Raw genomic sequence first — 17834 nt, forward strand, 5'->3', positions numbered from 1 at the left:
GTCAGTCTGCCGTTTCCTCTGGCCCTGTTCCTCAGACTACGGTTTACTTGCTTTCTGTCTCTTTTTGCCAGCTCTGCCATGACGATTATCTGAAAAACTACCTTGTTCTAGCCAGGGTCTGGCGTGTATGTGTGTAGTGCTGTAAAACAATTCTTTACATTGTGAGACCGCAAGACTTTCTGACTATGAGGCCGGCGGCCCGCCAGACCAAAGTTGCAAGGCTGGTTTTTCCGCTCACAGGCGCTAGGGAGAAGCGAGACGCCTACCACTCAACCCGAAAAAAGTCAAATAACCATTCCAATGACTCTGAAGCTGTTCAGTTTAGGTAAATTAAGCTAAAAAACTGCATAGTTCCCCTTTAAAGGCAGGGAATGCAAAGATTTCAAAAGCAAATTCAGAAGGGAGTCTTTGGCAATTGGCATTCCAATAAAAGCAAACGAAGCCAGGCAACTTTTTGTTCCAAACCTGAGTTCAACTAAAAAGCACAAAGCCCAGTAGAATACATATTGCAACAAGCAAAATCTCTGTCAAAAAGAAGTTCAAGCAAGCCACTTCACTCCACAACCAGACTGTCATACCTAGTTGCCCCTCCTCAACAGAGAGGGCGCTCTCAGTCTCAGCGATGGCAGATGGGGAGGCTAGCCCACACTCTGTCTCTTCCGCTGCTTGCTCTAGACACTCTGCTTTTTAAAATAAACCCCAGATAACGTAAATAAAAGCCATCAGAGCAGACACAGAGAGTAACGTAATGGATGGAGAATGGATCATGATCCAAGATAGCACTCATACCGAGGTCCCCCTCTACTCTAGAGTGGGCGCTCTGAGCCTCCATGACCTCCGATGGTGAGGCTAGCTCATCCTGTAACCCTTCTGCTGTTGCTGTTGGGTCATCTGCTGTGGAACAATTGCTTCAATTAATGATTAGTAATTGCATGAGGGAAAAACACAGAATATTAAAATATATGTGAAGCGTACACTCCTACTAAAAAAAGACTAATCAGAGACTGAAACACAGCATACAGTACATGTTGGTTGCGCAGTCAAGAAACAGGCTAATTTTCAAGCCATGACAGTTTAAACAAAAGAGAATCCCTGCCAGTCAAGCTTAAATGCCAAGCTGTTGCCAAGGGAAAGACCTCATACCAGTGGACACCTCCTGACCAGAGGGGGCGCTCTGAGTCTCCTTCAGCTTAGAGATGGACACAGTCCCATCCTTTCTCTCCTCTGGCAAAGGCTCGGACTCCTCAGCCTCCACTGCCGGCCAAGCGTTTCAGTCAGAGACAAACAAAGTGCACAGGGGGGTGAGCAGCGTCCATTAGATGTTTCACATAAGCCAGGCTAGCCAAAACCTCTAACTGGACCCTGATACATTAGACCTCGGTGATGTGAGGGCAGTGGTCATAATGGGGCAAGAAAAAGGCACAGACACCTACAGGCTGAGCAGAGAAATCCCTGAGTTAAAGCGATGGCTTGCGTAAGTAATGAGACTTTCTGCAAGAGGCTTATGTAACCCGTTTCCTGTGTCATCATGACCTCATTCCCTCCGCCGGCTACTGTGGAGAGGCAGTGTCCATGCCTCGCCCCACCCAGAATAACATTGCATTTCAATTTTGTAAACACTGATGGATCCACATGAACCAGAACTGATGATAAGAGCTGATCTACACGTGATATGTGGCAGCAGCACATACCTTTTGATAACAGGCTTATTTGAATCATGGAGCTTTTCATGATGTTTACTGTTCACACAATACTTATTTGACCATGAACAATATAAGTGCTGATTATGGATCATTACAACATTTCTCACTCAAAGGCATTTTTTGAGGCATGTCAAACTACTATCTACAGCACTGTACCAGACTACCTGTGAAATTCTGTCCACATCTCTACACCTCGGCCAGCCAGAGCTAGGCTACGGTCACTACCTACGCATCTATCTAATGACCACACCACATCTAGCTGCGGAGCTCGTCTGAGCATACTCACGCTCGTCTGAGAGGTCGACACACATGCTGTTCGTTTCTGGAGGTGGGTGCGAGCCGTTTTGGGTGAGCAGTCCCCGCTGGATGTGGAGTGTGAGAGAGAGGGCGAAGGGGGGGAACATGTGCACTAGCGAGGGCTGCAGACTGGGGAACGCTAGGCTACGCACTACCAGGCCGGAGAGTGGGTGAGTGTGTGTGTGTGTTTGTGTGTGTGTGTGTGAGAGAGAGAGAGAAAGAGTGTGTGAGAGTGTTTGTGTGTGTGTGTTTGTGTGTGTATGTGTATGTGTGTGTGTGTGTGTGTGTGTGTGTGTGTGTGCATGTGTGGAGAGGTGGGGGAGTTGGGGTTGGGTTGGTGGTGTGTGGAGGAGAGAGGTCACGGAGGGATGAAGAGACAGCATTATGGCACGTCCTTCTGCATGCCAATGGACGCAAGACAACGGGCGCCATTGTGCAGAGTTGGCACGGACTCTAGGGTTCACTCTGTCAGTACCACAACTCTGATTACCCCCCGCCCCCTCTATTTCATACACCCTCTCCATCCAATCCCCCCCAACCCTCACTCCACCCCAAAACCCACAACAGAGTGAGGGCCTCTCTAGTACTGCCCACCCACCTGCCCCACACAAAGACTACACTGGGGCTATTTCAGTCGTACAGCCATTTCCTCCTTGCTCATATTTGGGGAAAATATTCTCATACTGGAAGTTTAGCCTCTCCCGTGGGATGTTATAGAAGTATGTGTCAAACGTTCCAGTTATAGAGCACAAAAAAAGATGACCGCCTTTGGGAGGTTCTTTGTTTTCGTGGTGTGAATGAATAATTCTCTCATTTTTTAACTGTGATCAAATACATTGCATAGTGGCAGCCTACCAAGACACCAAAGTGCATTGAAAAGCCATGATGAGAACACAGCAAACCATGTTTAATGTCCAACAACAGTCCCTACGCTACTGGGCCATATCAGTGAGCTTCAGTGTTGTCTAGGAGGTCTAATCTGGCTCTGGGCAGTTCATCAGCGTGCTACAGTTTTCTCCAGCCTCTCGAGGAGCCACTGAGGGAAAGAGGCAGTCTTTTCAGAGGGACAAAAGTGACCAGCTGAATGGAATAGAGACACAGTAATGTCCTGTCCACCTCCCCCCCTTACTCCCTCTCCTCTTTTTACAGTGGTCTATTGACCAAAAAGAAAATCATTTAAAACCATTTAACGATCGCTAACAGAGCCCAGCGGTCTATTGAAGCGACAGTGCTGTCCCTTGAAAGCTGCCCTTGATCACAGAGCTGAATTGGTACCCACGAGCACATTCCAGGGGCCCAGGGTTAGGACTGGTTCGAACGGGCCAGGACACGATGGACCAGTCGGCCGGGCCATCCGAGCTGGGTGGCGGCGGTATGACCCAGATGCCTGGATTACGGCGCGAAGAGCGCAGCTGCAAAGCCGGGATTGAGCGCAAACCCAACCCAGTCAAGCATGTTGTATTTGCTTTATGTAAAAGGATTAAAACAAAAACGCCACAGGCCGCACAGTTCTCACGCAGTCAGTCAGTGAGAGGGCAACAAAAAAAAAGCAAGAGCACAGGGGACAGGAAGAAACATTAATAATAGAACACATGGAATTACAGGCTTGTGGTGTGTCTCTCTCGCACGTGATAGTATTAAATCTCCAACATTTAAAAGTATTCTCGTTGGGTTGGAGGTCATTCCTCCAGCGTCTTAGCAACACTGAATGCGCAGAGGAATGCGTGACAATCAGGGTTAATTAGGACAGATGATTCCCATCTGCTTGTTTTAGGGGCCATGAAATTTAACAAGCTGCTAAGTCATCTAATATGTCTGCCAGTTACACTGTGAACTCTCATCTATTGTTCCTGTTCATTTCTTGAGAATATCCAGAACAATTGTCCAATTTAACTGATCTCATGTTTAAGAATACAGAGGCTGTCCCTGGGGAGGCTGTTATTATAGACTCTGAACTGGTGGCTGGATCAGAATTTTATATATTTATTTGATATGCATGCACTGCCCTGAGAACCCAAGGTCATGTATGTGACCAGAATATTTTTACCTGCAATGGGCCTCTAAATTTAACATTAATCTGTCTGAAGGCATTTCAGGGGAAAATAGCAGTGGTCTTCTTTGTGACCTACCCCTCCCCCAAAGGCTGTTTTTTCCTGAGGGATAATCTAAGCTTCCACCAGATTGGCTGAGACCTACTTGAGTTTAAGAGACATGCCAGTACGCTCACCTTTCATTGGACAATCTCCTGGTCCCATGTGCCCCACTGCAACGCCGTTCTCCTTATGGAACTGGTTGCCATGGTGATGGTCATTGATGGTCATACCGGAGAGGGAAGTCGCCATGGTATCCGAGGAGTTGTAGTGAAGCCCGTGGCTGTTCGGTGAAGAACTCAGGAAGTCCTGGTGCTGCTGGTCCATAGCAATTCCACTAAAGGCTATAAAAGAGTGGGGGAAAAAGACAAAAAGAAAGAAACAGACTGTGTTAGACAGGGAAAGAGAAGAGAGACATCACCAGAACAATAGGATTTCTGAAAGAGGGTCATATTGTCCATGCACTGAGATGAATGAAATAAAACAATGCCTCCTCCCCCAACTGAAAAAAAAACAGCCATCAGCAAGCACTAGTGGAGCCAGGTTAGAAGCCAAAAATGCTTAGCTCCTTTCCACTGCAAATTCACAAAGGAATAATAATTATAAAAAAAAACAGAAGCAGCCATTCAGGACACATCTACAAACACATAAAGAACAAACCTATTCCAATCTTATTCAAGGTAATCAGATCCACAAAAGATTACATAAGTTTCACCTCTTGCTTTCCCAGGCACCATGTAGCACCTAAATCAACAATCATTCACATTAAAGAACAGACGTCCCTTTTCCGCCACTCTCACCCTCTAAGTGTAAACAGGAATGATGCACCGGTGAGAACCTGGTTATTTATAAATACCAAACATGAGGACCAGGCATTGAATTACAACTGCACAGACCGAAAATAGCAATAGAGTGTCAGTCAGTGAGTGACTCTCTACTCCTCCATGACCATGCAACCTCATGCAATCATTTCCTCAAGGGCTTGACAGAGTGCACCTCTCATTCAAATGATCAGTCAAGAGGGATTTCATGGACATTCAGTACATTGGCATAATACCTTGTGCAAGTGATAGCACTGTGCTGCTAACACAGCTAGCTCCAGCCCACCAACAGAATTGAATTATTGTTCCATTACCTTACCACACAATCAGGTATTCTAAATGCACCATTATGCAATTTCTCCTGTCAGTGTCGGTCACTTGTTGACACTGTCTCCTCCATGATTAGCACCGCATAAAGGGCCACACATACGTGTATTTATATGCGCACTGAGTTTTTTGTTGCACTGTCCCTTTAACTGGAGTCTGATATAATATTAGACCTTCCTGAGTTAGAGCTCGCTTGACTTGTGTCACCGTGAAGGTCTTCCACGGATAAAAGAGTGCTCAGGGAGTGTAGACTGCAGAGTGAACTGCAGTGAGCTGAATAGAGACCAATGTACAGTAAATGCCATAGAAGACTTATGAGAGCAGAGCATGTCGCATCTCATCTTGTCTCCGCAGCATGCCTGCAGTGAGGTGTTTCCCACCTCCATCTGTGCACCTGCATGCCGTTAACTTTCTGCTCACTTGTTCCGGACGGCTGAGCTGTTGTTACAGCTTTCATATTTTAATATTTTAATCATTTTCAATGATGGCTAAGGTGCAATTTACAGTCTCAGCTCCAAATCGGGACTTCAACTAATCTGACTAATCTGACGCTTTAAGAATTGATTTCTCAGAGCTTCTTAGGGGGAAACACATTTGGGGACGACTGAGCAGGAGTGTCACTGGTGTGTAGAATCTTGCACCAAAGCAAGGTTTTTGCAGGAACAAAACTACCATTCCACAACCTGAATTAGCCAACCACAACAATGTCAGGCCGTTAGTGTGGTTCATTTTTGATTCTGTCTTACACATGAATGTGCATGCACACCTCATTCACCCCCCCCCCCCCCCCCTTTACACACAAACTCTCCACATGGGTGGACAGATGCACACAAACACACACCCACACACAGCTCACCCCTCAGGCAAAACGATATGTGCTTTTGCCATCTCAGTGTTTCTGCCATCTCTTCTCACCAGTCTCTCCCTATCCACACTCTTCCTTTACACCTACACAGCCGAGTACACCTTGCCAAGCCCAGGCTTGCACCTCCCCACAGCTGTCGAGGTCGATGTTCATTCCTCCACTAACTGGAATATTTTCCTGGGGTGGAGTCCGTCTTCTTCCCCTTCAGCCTGTGCCGTCCTCAAACGCTGGCTGCGTAGGACGCTGGGAAAAAAACCCTGGGCAGGCTTGCTACCTCTGAGCAGCGCCACACTGCACCTTACTGTACTCTATTGACAATCACTTTGTGCGTTCTCTCTGACCACAGCACCAGTACAGTGATGTCCAAGAACCAGACATATACAGGCCACGGGTCCTCATGGGACCCCAGATTAGTTGACCTTTCATCGGGTCAAATCTGTGCCCACCAGCCCCTGGCACAGCAGGGGTCCATAAGGACAGCTCTAAGTAATTCTGTGTTTACCAAATATGGTGGCTTGTGTTTTCTATTTGACTGTGGAGATGGGATATAATGTGCCTTGCATTGCATGGCATGACTTTTCACATATTGGACAGAATTTGGGTGAAGAAGTACTGCCATCCTGAAATCATGCCATTATGGCTGCCACTCCCTAGTAGAGCAGATCACACATTGACTGTTGGGCACACCCAGCTGGCATTTGGGCACCAGTTCATCCTAGAGTAGAAACCACTTCCCATTTGATTCAGTGTTCAATTAAATGCACCCTCCCTAGTCTACTATTTCCTCAGACCAAACCTAAAAGAGACCAGCCCTGACAGAGAACGGGGTGACACGTCCTGTAGGCTTGAACTTGTGTTTTTAATTTTTTAATATTTATGGTTCAAAAGTTTGATTTACTTACTCTTCAATGACACTAAACTAAATGTATTTGGCGTGTGGAGAAATAAGCCGTTTGAGGACACAATGTTATGTGAAACACAGATATTTTATCAATCAAACAACTTATCGATTCATCAAGAAAATAGTCGGTGGATCAGTCGACCATGAAAATAATCATTAGTCGCAGTCCTACTGACAGTGAGGGAGAGACAACACAGGTCGCTGAGCACACCGTTTCACAGTGCAGCACAATCCACAGTGTTCTGGAAGCTTCCACTGGCGTGTGGGAAAACTCTCACCTGGTTTATGTGCCGCCTCTGTACACAAGTCATCCCAGCCCACAGATGGTGTATTTACACAAGCTCGATCCTCTCTCTCTCTATCTCCTCTTTTTGTCTCTCTCTCTCTCTCTTTCCCTCCCTCTTTGTACTGGGGCAAACAGAGCCTCACCTTCAGCTGTCCATCAGCATTTACCTAAGATCTCGCAGATCTGGAATTTGCCTAAGATCTCTAAGATCTCCATATCCACGTGTGCAGCACATGATGAACACCTGGTTGACATGTACAGTTTATCTGAATGTGCAACGTATGACCATGTCTCTAACAGACAATGTGAAGCACTGATGCCATTCAGAATCACTGGGTAATGTCACTGGCATCAAATGCACAAGCTATACATAAGCTGAAATAGTCCAGTTGTGTTATTACTTATTACATCATATTTCTGCATTTTTCCACACACCTTTGTGTACATTTGAGTGACAATGCCCAGTGACAACGTTCCATGACACATCAAACAAAGGATATCCTGGAGCTTAGGTACATAAAAACCAGACAGATGACAGCCCAATATCAGTGTCCTACAGTGCAAGTATTGGGATGATGATGGCAAACCAAATTCCAGCCACAGAACTCATAAGGGGGATTAGGAATGGTTACAATTTCACAGTTAGAAGTGGCTAGCAAGAGAAAAAAAGAAAGCTCATAAACATTTAATTAATTAAATTCATGATATCTGCAGGGGACCAAAGCCAACTTCAAAGCGGATCGAATATTAGCCTATGGACGTCTCCTTTCAACGCTGGTGCTCGACCAATAGGAGTGACCCAGGGGAGCGTGTCTCTGGGGACAACTGTAGTTCACCTGCTGAGAGAGACGCTAGTAAAGACTCCAGACTGTGTGTGTGTGTGTGTGTGAGAGAGAGAGAGAGAGAGAGAGAGAGAGAGAGAGAGAGAGAGAGAGAGAGAGAGAGACTGGGTTTTTATGAGGAGAAGTAAAAGGAATAGTGAAAAGAGAGAAAAGAAAGAGCAGAGAGCTTTGGTGCGTGTGGTGGGAATGTCAACTTGGGCTGCGTTCCTCTGCTGTTGTGTTTTTTGTCCTTCTTCAGTAAACCCACCAGAGCAGGGCCACGTGGGGACGTGGGGGGTGGGGATTGGAGGGGGGCAGACTAGAGAGGCAGACTTAAGTGGGGGAGGGACCATACACACATACACACACACACACACACAAAGACACAAAGAGCATGATCAATGTGGATGTTTACACCGCACCAGGGACACCCGGACAAAGATACCGGCATGGCTACCCTGGTAAGCTTCCAAACACCAACGCAACCAACGCAATGGGCCTCAGCCTGTGTGATGGTGCTGATTTAATAGAAAGTGACTGGAGAGGTGGAAGCCTCACATTCCTCAGTCGGGGGGCACTAGGTGCACAGCTTCTGGTGCAAAAGCCTATACCCTCATATAGTGCTATTCAAAATGGGCCGTGGAATGCATGGTTTCATTCTCCTATTCAAACACAAAGACCATTTTTACCCTTGTCTTAAGTTCAGTGTAACAACATTAATTATGAAAGGCTGGTATAATTTCAGCTTGTGGGGATGCGCAGTACGAGCAAGTAATCATCAGTGGCATTTTGTTAGTCGGGTGAAACAGTCACACGACAAGCCCCCCTCCCTCCCTTTCATGATTTATTCTGAGGATGAAATGAAAGATGCACCTTCAGCGCTCTAATATGGAGGAAATGCACTTGGACTCATCTCTCATTACTTTGAGGTACACACCGTGGCCTGAGATGCTGTGTGTGTGTGTGTGTGTGTGTGAGTGTGTGTGAGTGAGTGTGTATGTGTCTATGTGTATGTGTGTGTATAAGAGTGTGTGTATGAGGAAAGAAAGTGTGTGTGTGTGTGTGTGTGTATGTGTGTGTGCGTGTGTGTGTGAATATGTGTGTGTGTGTGTGTGAGTATGTGTGTGTGCGTGTGGCTGCTGAAGGCCTAGGATGCTACACTCATGGATGACTGCCTCTGTATCTATGACCTAGTTTTGCCTCAGCATCGCTTTAGAGCAGAGTGAGCCTGATCTCTCTTTCTCTCTCTCTCTTTCTCTCTCTCCCGCCCTTCTTGAAAAGGAGGGGTCGATGATGGGACCTTTTTCTCGTGTAGCTGAGCCAACACCCTTTAGTGTGTCAGAATGAAACTACTAAAGCACTGTTGGGTGAATTTGCTGAGAATCAAGCACGCAAAAACTCTCAGTTCACAATTAAAGAGGCTTATGGGCAGAGGCTTTCATTCTCGTGTGGATTTTGGCTTTAAAAAAATAGCAGAAACGTGCCAGGATCAAAAAGTTGCCAGGGCATGAGTTAGGTTCAAAGCACTTTCTAAGAATGAACCATTGGTCTGGTGGTATTTACTGCTCAGGTGACATACAGGTGTGGAAAAACTGTTTGGCTTGAACAACAGACATGCATGACGCATTGGGGAACGTAAAAATGGGAAAGGGGGAGAGGGGGCTTCACCAGAGGGCCATTTAGGGCTTTGGTAAAAGCATTCCAACAAGGTTCCACTTCATTTTCTGGACATGGAATCATGTGGTCATGACTGCGAGTGAAATCCTGGTGGTCATGGTTCCCCTGCTAAATGCGAGGGGTGTAAACGCTTAAACCCCAGCAGCTGTGTGTGGACGTCACTTCACGCAAATCACCTCCCAGCTACGATATTGCGCATCACCCCCAATGCCAGCACTGCTTGCCCGAGACATCCGCTGAATGTTGCAACAAGTCGAGGTCCTCTGTCAGTGCCCTCCCCAATTAAGCTTTTTCTCCAGAAAGAATGTGGGGCTGAGGCGATGCACATGGCATTTAGTAAAAATTGTCCTGATGCTGAGAATTCAACTGCAAAGCCTTGCAAAGCAAGAATTTCTCCAGACATTTTTTTTGCCATGTGGATTAATCTGGCTATTAGGGATCTGTTCCTTTTGTAATAGGCCTACTCATTACATCAGTGCCAGACAGACAGGCCAGTTGTATCCCACAATGACATTTTGTTGAGTACTGTTTAGCCGAATTGTTAAACCTTCACTTCAGTTGGACATTTCAGTTATGCACATTAGTGTTCATCACGTATTATCATTCAATCATATCCTGCTATCCGCAGATGCATTTCAAAAGGAGGACAACCAACCAACTGAATCATGATAATTTGACACCTTCTAAAAGTGAGTCTACACTCCAAATAAATACCATAGCTATAGGAACTCCCTTTAATTGACACGCTTAATCTTACACATCCAGGGCATATGGTTCAAATAAATCAAAGTACAACAGCTTTGTCCAGTAGTTCTGCTGCTACGGATTATCAGATGCCACGAATTGTACTTAGAAGGAATCTGGTATCGGTTGAGAGGCCATGCCGCTAGGCTATGAGGACGAGGGAGCGCCCATTTTACAATGTGGACCACATGTCTCAGGTGGTATTTCCCAATCTCAACATTGCGTCTACAGAGCACTTGCACCGAGTTAAGCTAAGCGAAAGGGGTGTGTCTGCCTACCGCTTTAAATTCTGTAATCAAGTTTTTTTTTTAATCGAGCAAGAATGACCGAAACGGTGGCATTTACTCAATAATTAGAAGGATTTAGACGTGTCTGAAGCTACTGGCTGTTTAATCAGCCAGCGACGATAGGATCGGCTATAATCGGTAAATCAGGATTCAATAGGCCTAGTCTATATCAGCCTAAAACAGAATTATATGAAGGGGGAGAGTAGGCAATAATGACGTTTCGTTTTAGTCCTACATTTAGATTAGTCTCTGCCTCACCCCCATTCTGAATCGGATTATAACCCATATGTGTGTGAGATAACACGGTTATAATGCACTGGTGTCGTTTGCGCAAACCCCAAGGAAAACCGCTCGTGCAACATCACAACAACGTTCCATTGCATATCTAACACCAACCTGGTAAAATAATGGCGCTGACTTCAGTATTCTGGTAGAAGGTCCTAACGACAGCTAGCAAAACATTAAAAATTAAAAACTAGTGGAACCACTTTGTAAGAAAAGGCGAAGCCATCGTCGCGGCTCTAACGCAATGCATGCTGTGAGCATGCAGGTTTGGAGATATGCCCGCATCAGTACCGCTCTTTCCCGAGAAGCAAATGGAGACCATTTCAACAAAGATGCCTGACTGTAGAATCAACAATGATCCTCAATGAGGATACAGTGATGTAGCCTACACACAGGCGATGTCTTCAAGACAATCAACCTTCTCACTTGTACAATGTAATAATAACATTTCCTCAATAATCTACGATTGTCACAGCTTCAATCCGGCAATTTGGGCCTTGCCAAATGTAACTCACAATACGCTGTCGACAAATGTACATGTAATGACCATTGCATATACCGGTTAAAGGCATCGGGCAACATCACAAACGAATGTATTAATCTTGAGTCAAGACAAAGCGTTGTACCGTGCCATGCGCACCGGCGATGACGGAAATTGCTCTCGATTTCTGTATAACCTTCAATAAATCGTTATGGTATTAATTTGTGTACACATAAGGATATAGTCAACGCAATGGAACTATAATAGGCTACACGTCTGATGTATACTGACAGACGTACATAAATGCCGTTACATGCATGCCGCCTATAAGATTTAGAATGAAATAAAATGTAAATGATATGCTTGGATTTATTCGGAAACCATTGAAGCTAAATAAGGACAATATAGTACAACAGATTTATTCACAATTCTCGTGATTGCTGGAGCTACAGTTAATTAATACGTAAACTATGAGGCCCAACCTCTCCCACCTCATGCAAAATACAGCATAGTCAACATGGAAAGACGGACACCGAAACCTGCAGAACCCAACAGTTGCATAACGTCGGACAGAAAACGTGATCTATTGCAACGCGATTAGGATCACGGTTGCTGGTGACAGAACTTGATTAAGATCACTACAATAATACAATTAGGTTGCTTTCCTTACCTGTGTGACCGACTGTGTTATTGTCTCTCCAGCTGCAATCGCTCACTGAGAGGACCGGCGCGCAGCGAAATTGTAATTCGGCAGAAATCCTGACTTGGAGAGAGGGCGCCAGAGAGATGAGTGATGATTATACGTTTAGGCGGAATTGAATTATTGCACTGTAACCTGTCAGCAGCAGGCCCAAGTCAGTCCGAACTGGGAGAATTGGCAACATTGCAAATAGCCCAATGTAGCAAATTTAAATTAACTCAAAAATCAATGTGCGCGTTGCGTGCCATGAGAAAAATATGCTGCAAATGCATGGTTTGACTATATTCAGTGACTTCAAGTAACCTAATATATAGGCCTACATCTATTTGAGTTGTTTACTAATCTGAAATTTGACCTTATGAAAGCAGGTGATTTTTGGTTGGACCTAAACAGTGAAGAGTGCATTACGTATAATTAGCAGAATTATTACCATAATTAAACTCTTGATTATTTTACCCCATTGCCATCTCCTACTATGAAGACTAGAAACCTTAGGTCACTGCGAAAAAATGCATTTTGATGTAGGCCTGCAATATGTCAGCTGAAGTCTGAAAGACATAGTAGTCGCTAACCCTGCCACTAACCCTGCCTTTGGCAAACTCTTTATCTCTCTGTTGAAATTCTGGAAATGTTCCCAGTATAACATCTGTCATTTAGTTTTGTCACAGAGGAAGCATGGGGATTTACCTTGGCTGCGACATCACTGTCTGCCAGGTGTCACTGTATTCCATTGGCTACATGTCAGGTCACTACACCTCCTGCCTGCCAACACAGAAGACTAGTACAGAACAATGACACTTGTTTAAAAGGGCCAGTGTCATTCTTCTTGTAGTCGTCCATAATGAAAATGATTTTCATTTAGTTGGTTGCATTTACGCTTGCTAACTGTTTACCCTATTGGTCGGCCCTATTAGATGTTTGCTACTGAAAGTTTACATGTTAATTTAGCCAACTGTTGAGAGACAAAAGGCCGCCTTAATTCCCGCACCATGTGCGTCTCTGCAAGGAGAGAAAAGAAACAGACTTGTTCAGTACCACACACCATCACTAGGTGTCGTTGGTGCTCAGTGCATGAGGTCAGACTGTCATGCAGTTCCAGAACTTTGCATCAGCGATATAGGACTTCGGGCGTGCGTGTCAGAACATGTATCATGTGAATACGGACAGAGTCCTGAAATGTCACATGAATAGCCTACTAACCTTCATTTTTATTTACACAAGAATATTAATATTTTTCTACTAAAAATACAAGAATATTCATATTTTTGTCAGTATTATTCATATTGTCACAAGCAAACAATTATTCCTAGCCACCTGACATGACAATAGACAGAATAGATGCCATTTTATTCCATAGGTGCCACTTGGTGCCACTTTATTCCTTATCATAGTCAGAGACAGGCAATGCCCTCATAGTGCAAAGTAAAAAGTGAATTAGTGAAGTAATTATTTCCAAAATATTGAGACTAGGTGGCAAGATGATGCCAGCGAAATCTAATGCAATACAAAATTGGACTCTCACTTTGTTACAGAAAATAATTACTCCCTGTGTCTTTTGTCACCTTTGTTTGGTGTATACTTCGGAACAACCAACCACAGAAAAATGTGGGAGTGTGGGAGTCCAACTTTTAGCTTTAAGATTAACAAATCAACTTAGAGCTTTAGTGGTAAGTGTGTCAGTGACCATCACATGCACGAAAAAATTGAAACAGACACCTGGCAGTTCCTATGCTTAACGTAAGGGTAACCCGAGAGTAATGAAGTCGGATAGTTTAATTTAATTTAATTTATTGTGCTTATAGAGCTCCAAAACATTACACATGTATCATGGCGCTTTACAGAATGTAGGCAATCAGAGAAAAAAGGAAAGAAAGGAAGAAAAGAAAAGAAAGAGAGAGGCCCATGGGTAACATGGGTAACATGGGTAACAGGGTAACAGGGGTGAGGAAAAACTCCCTAGAATTGGAGATACATATAGGAAGAAACCTCGAGCAGATCCACGACTCAAGGGCCTGACCCATCTGCCTAGGGTCAATACAGGACAGTAAGGTCTGTATACATGACAAATGCATATGATAGTCAGGTGTAGAGAAAAAGGCATGGTGTTAAAAGCACTTGAGCTGAAAGTTACAAGAGGTGTGATTACGTATCCGGTTTGATAATTCATTAATCCTGATTTATTGACAGAAAGTTCAAATAGTCCAGCGTTGGGAAGGGAGTTGTAAGGGGCATGTGGTGGGTCGGCAGACGGGCCAGGAATCCAGGCAGAGCTGTCATAGGCAGGTGATGGGTCGCTAAGCTGTACGGGCCAGGAATCCAGATAGGGGGACAGTAATAGGGCAGTCGAGGATGGGACTTCAGGTGAGATGGGTGAGAGGAGGCCAACACACGGATGGTTGATGACTGGTGATGATATACCTCACAAGTGAGGTACAGTAAGGGGAAAAAAAGAGAGCTGTAGAGTGGGTTAGTATTACTGAAAATCAAAATGGTTAATGTCAATAAGTAATCAGTGGCACTATATATTGTTGCAGTATACCAAAGTGAGAATAGGCAAGAGAGGGAGAGTGCCATGTTTCCTAATTTCTGAGTCTAGAGGAAGCATATAGAGAGAAAATAACAGGGGCCCTAGTACTGAGCCTTGAGGCACCCCATATTTTACCATCGTCTGGGTAGACGGTTTATTGTGAACCTGTACAAATTGTCTGCGGTTAGAAAGGTATGATCTAAACCAAGCGAGTGCTGAGTCTTTAATGCCTATCGAATGTTCAAGCCTGTGGAGTAGTATGTTGTGGTCTATGGTGTCAAAGGCAGCACTGAGGTCCAGGAGGACCAATATTGATATATGTCCATTATCGGCAGTGATGAGGAGGTCATTAAAAACTTTAACTAAGGCTGATTCAGTACTGTGGTGAGCTCTGAAACCAGACTGATATAATTCTTGGATTTTATTCATATGCAAGAAGGTACCAATTTGTTTCGACACTATTTTTTCTAGTATTTTTGACAAAAAAGGGAGATTAGATATAGGCCTATAGTTGGCCAGGTTGTTAGGGTCAAGGGTAGGCTTTTTGAGGGATATCTTAATAACAGATAACTTAAACGACTGTGGTACATGGCCTGATAGCAGTGAGTTATTTATAATCTGGAGCAAAGCATTATCCAAGAAAGGGAGAGCAGTCTTCAGAAGATGGGTAGGAATAGGATCTAGTAGACTAGTTGTAGATTTTGATGAAGAGATTGTGGAAGTGAGGTCTAAGGGCCTGTCCACACGGAGACACTTTTTAGGTTAAACGCAGAGGTTTTGCTTCGTCTTGGCCGAGCGTCCAAACGAATCCTGTAAACGCACTGCCCGAAACCGCACTTTTCTGAAACCTGGTCCCAGAGTGGAGAAATCTGAAACCGTAGCCCGTTTGAGTTCGTTTAGACAGCGAAACCGCACATCCTGCTTGCGTATCGATGATGTCATCGCCACACCTCCTGGACTTGCACTTATAGTATTGCCTAACAATACTAGTTTTCATACATGACATTACCTACGATTACACTCCGTAAGATAAATATCACAACTGGTGCTGCGCAGCGCCGATAGCTTATAACTTGGTGGACTGAACACTGTTTTTCCTGGTGTTTTTTTATGCATTCTAGCTACTGTCAGTGACGCGAGAGAACTTAAGTTATTAGGAAAGTGCGGTGTAAGTTTAGGCTACATTAATTTGTGCGTAGTGCCAGTGTCATTCATTTATTTTACATGTCTTACAACATATATACATGCATTCACAGTCGAGTGAAATCAGATATAAGCATACAAAGACGCTTAGAACTCACGTTAAGCCGATGGTAGCACACTGAATGCAAATGCGCAATTTGATGCAGGCAAACGTATTGACTGTTAGCCTACTAACGAAGGTTTTATAGCAATATTATAAATGTGGCGACAGAATAGAATAAAGGACGGGACTGCACCCTTCACAAACCGTAAAATAAAGTTTATTAGTTTTACAGTTGGCTACAGTTGACAGCTCACCATCAGTCCACACAAACAATTCTGGTTTCCTTGCACTAGTCATTTCGTCATAGCCTATTCTTTCTGTTTGTAAAACGCAAGTTTTGGTCAATTTCTGTAAAGAAACAGTGCCACCTATAGGCCTGGGGTATGAAGTAACGTGTTGAGTCGTGTTGAGATGGATCCGTTTGGGCGCAAATATTCTTGATACGGTTCCAGGGAAGACGGAGGAAAAAAAGATTGGTTTGGTACGTGTGGACTAGGCCTAATATGTCGATAGGTGTAAATTAATTCAACGTTGTTCGTCTCATCTGTGATTCAATTATAATTTTGCTACCGTTCAGCAATGGAGTATGAATATTTGGTGAGACTGATTGGTTATTAATCTTATCTCTAATTGTTTCAATGTTGTCATTGAAAAAGTTCATCAAGTCATTACTGTTTAGGCAAATAGGGATAGATTCGGTTACTTCGGTGTGGCTCTTCGTCAGGCGGGAGATTGTGGTAAAGAGAAATTTTGTATTGTTTTTGTTTTCTTCGATCAGCGAGGAATAGTAGGTTGACTTAGCTTCGTTGAGTGCTTTTTTGTAGGTGATCTTTCCATGCTTGGCGAAAAACTTCCAATTTAGTGGTACGCCATTTTTGTTCAAGTTTACGCGCTATTTGTTTGAGTGTTTTTGTCTGTGTGGTATACCATGGAGCACGCCTTACTTGTTTTCTTATTCTCTTTTTGAGTGGTGCTACTGAATCAAGGGTTGAGCGTAATGAGTTCATCACATTATCAGTTAACAAGTCGACCTCGGCTGGATTAAGGAAAGGGCCTTCTGATAGGCCTACCACATGAGTCCGGAATGGGGCAAGTGTAAGCGAAATTTTTTCTAGAAAGTCTGCATTAGTTTTTTCAGATACGCCGCGGCTGTAGTATTCAGCTAAATTAGGTACTGCATGTTGTAATGTCATTGTAAAAGTAATTAGATGGTGGTCAGTTAAGGTCGGGTGTTGTGGCAAGATTGTTAACTGCTCTATGCTTATGCCGTATGGAAAGACTAGATCAATAGTATGGTTATCTTGGTGTGTGGGTGAATTAACATTTTGGCAGAACCCGGCATGGTCAATTAGGGATTGAAATGCAATTGTGAGACAATCGTTCACATTATCCATATGAATTTTAAAATCACCCAATATAAGTATTTTTTCTGTTTGGATAGTTAAAGTGGAAAGGAAATCAGAAAATTCCTCTAAGAATTCAGTGTAGGGGCCTGGGGGTCTGTACAATGTGACCACAGTTACAGGCTGATTAGTTTTCCAGTCTGGCGGTAACAAATTGAGGACTAGAACTTCAAAAGATTTAAACTTGTGTGTGAGCTTGGGAGATGTGAGAAGACTAGATTGATAGATTGTAGCTACTCCACCTCCCCTGCCAGGATAGCTATCTGGCTACTAAAAAAAACCTCATCCAAAGTGAGCCCAATCCCTTTAGATGGTTTATTTTTGCTATTTAACATCTGTAATATGTCTGTTTTGTCTGTCAGTTTGATCAATA

The 17834-nt window shown here is 44.1% G+C and overlaps 1 protein-coding gene and 1 long non-coding RNA gene across 24 annotated transcripts in view; one reads left to right on the forward strand and one right to left on the reverse strand.

Annotated features, from left to right (window-relative positions):
* mapta (microtubule-associated protein tau a) overlaps window positions 1–12337 on the reverse strand; it is a 31948-nt gene extending 19611 nt beyond the window's left edge. For 14 of the 23 annotated variants that reach the window (XM_042082357.1, XM_042082356.1, XM_042082334.1 and 11 more), the window contains exons 1-5: window positions 4806–4893; window positions 4228–4434; window positions 1144–1254; window positions 790–894; window positions 579–683 (exon numbers count right to left, since the gene is read on the reverse strand). In XM_042082357.1, coding sequence (XP_041938291.1) covers window positions 579–683; window positions 790–894; window positions 1144–1254; window positions 4228–4434; window positions 4806–4827 — 550 coding nt within the window. In that variant the 5' untranslated portion in view covers window positions 4828–4893. Of the gene's footprint in view, window positions 1–578; window positions 684–789; window positions 895–1143; window positions 1255–1989; window positions 2220–4227; window positions 4435–4750; window positions 4894–12255 lie in introns of those variants that run through there. The other 9 variants (XM_042082341.1, XM_042082335.1, XM_042082342.1 and 6 more) reach the window with 9 other exon arrangements.
* LOC121699914 lies at window positions 45–17312 on the forward strand. The gene is made up of 3 exons (XR_006027073.1): window positions 45–56; window positions 3660–3666; window positions 16943–17312. It is a non-coding gene; the product is annotated as an uncharacterized LOC121699914 (long non-coding RNA).
* Window positions 17313–17834: the final 522 nt, after the last annotated feature.

The sequence above is a fragment of the Alosa sapidissima genome, chromosome 24, assembly GCF_018492685.1.
Source record: "Alosa sapidissima isolate fAloSap1 chromosome 24, fAloSap1.pri, whole genome shotgun sequence".
Lineage (NCBI taxonomy): Eukaryota > Metazoa > Chordata > Actinopteri > Clupeiformes > Clupeidae > Alosa > Alosa sapidissima.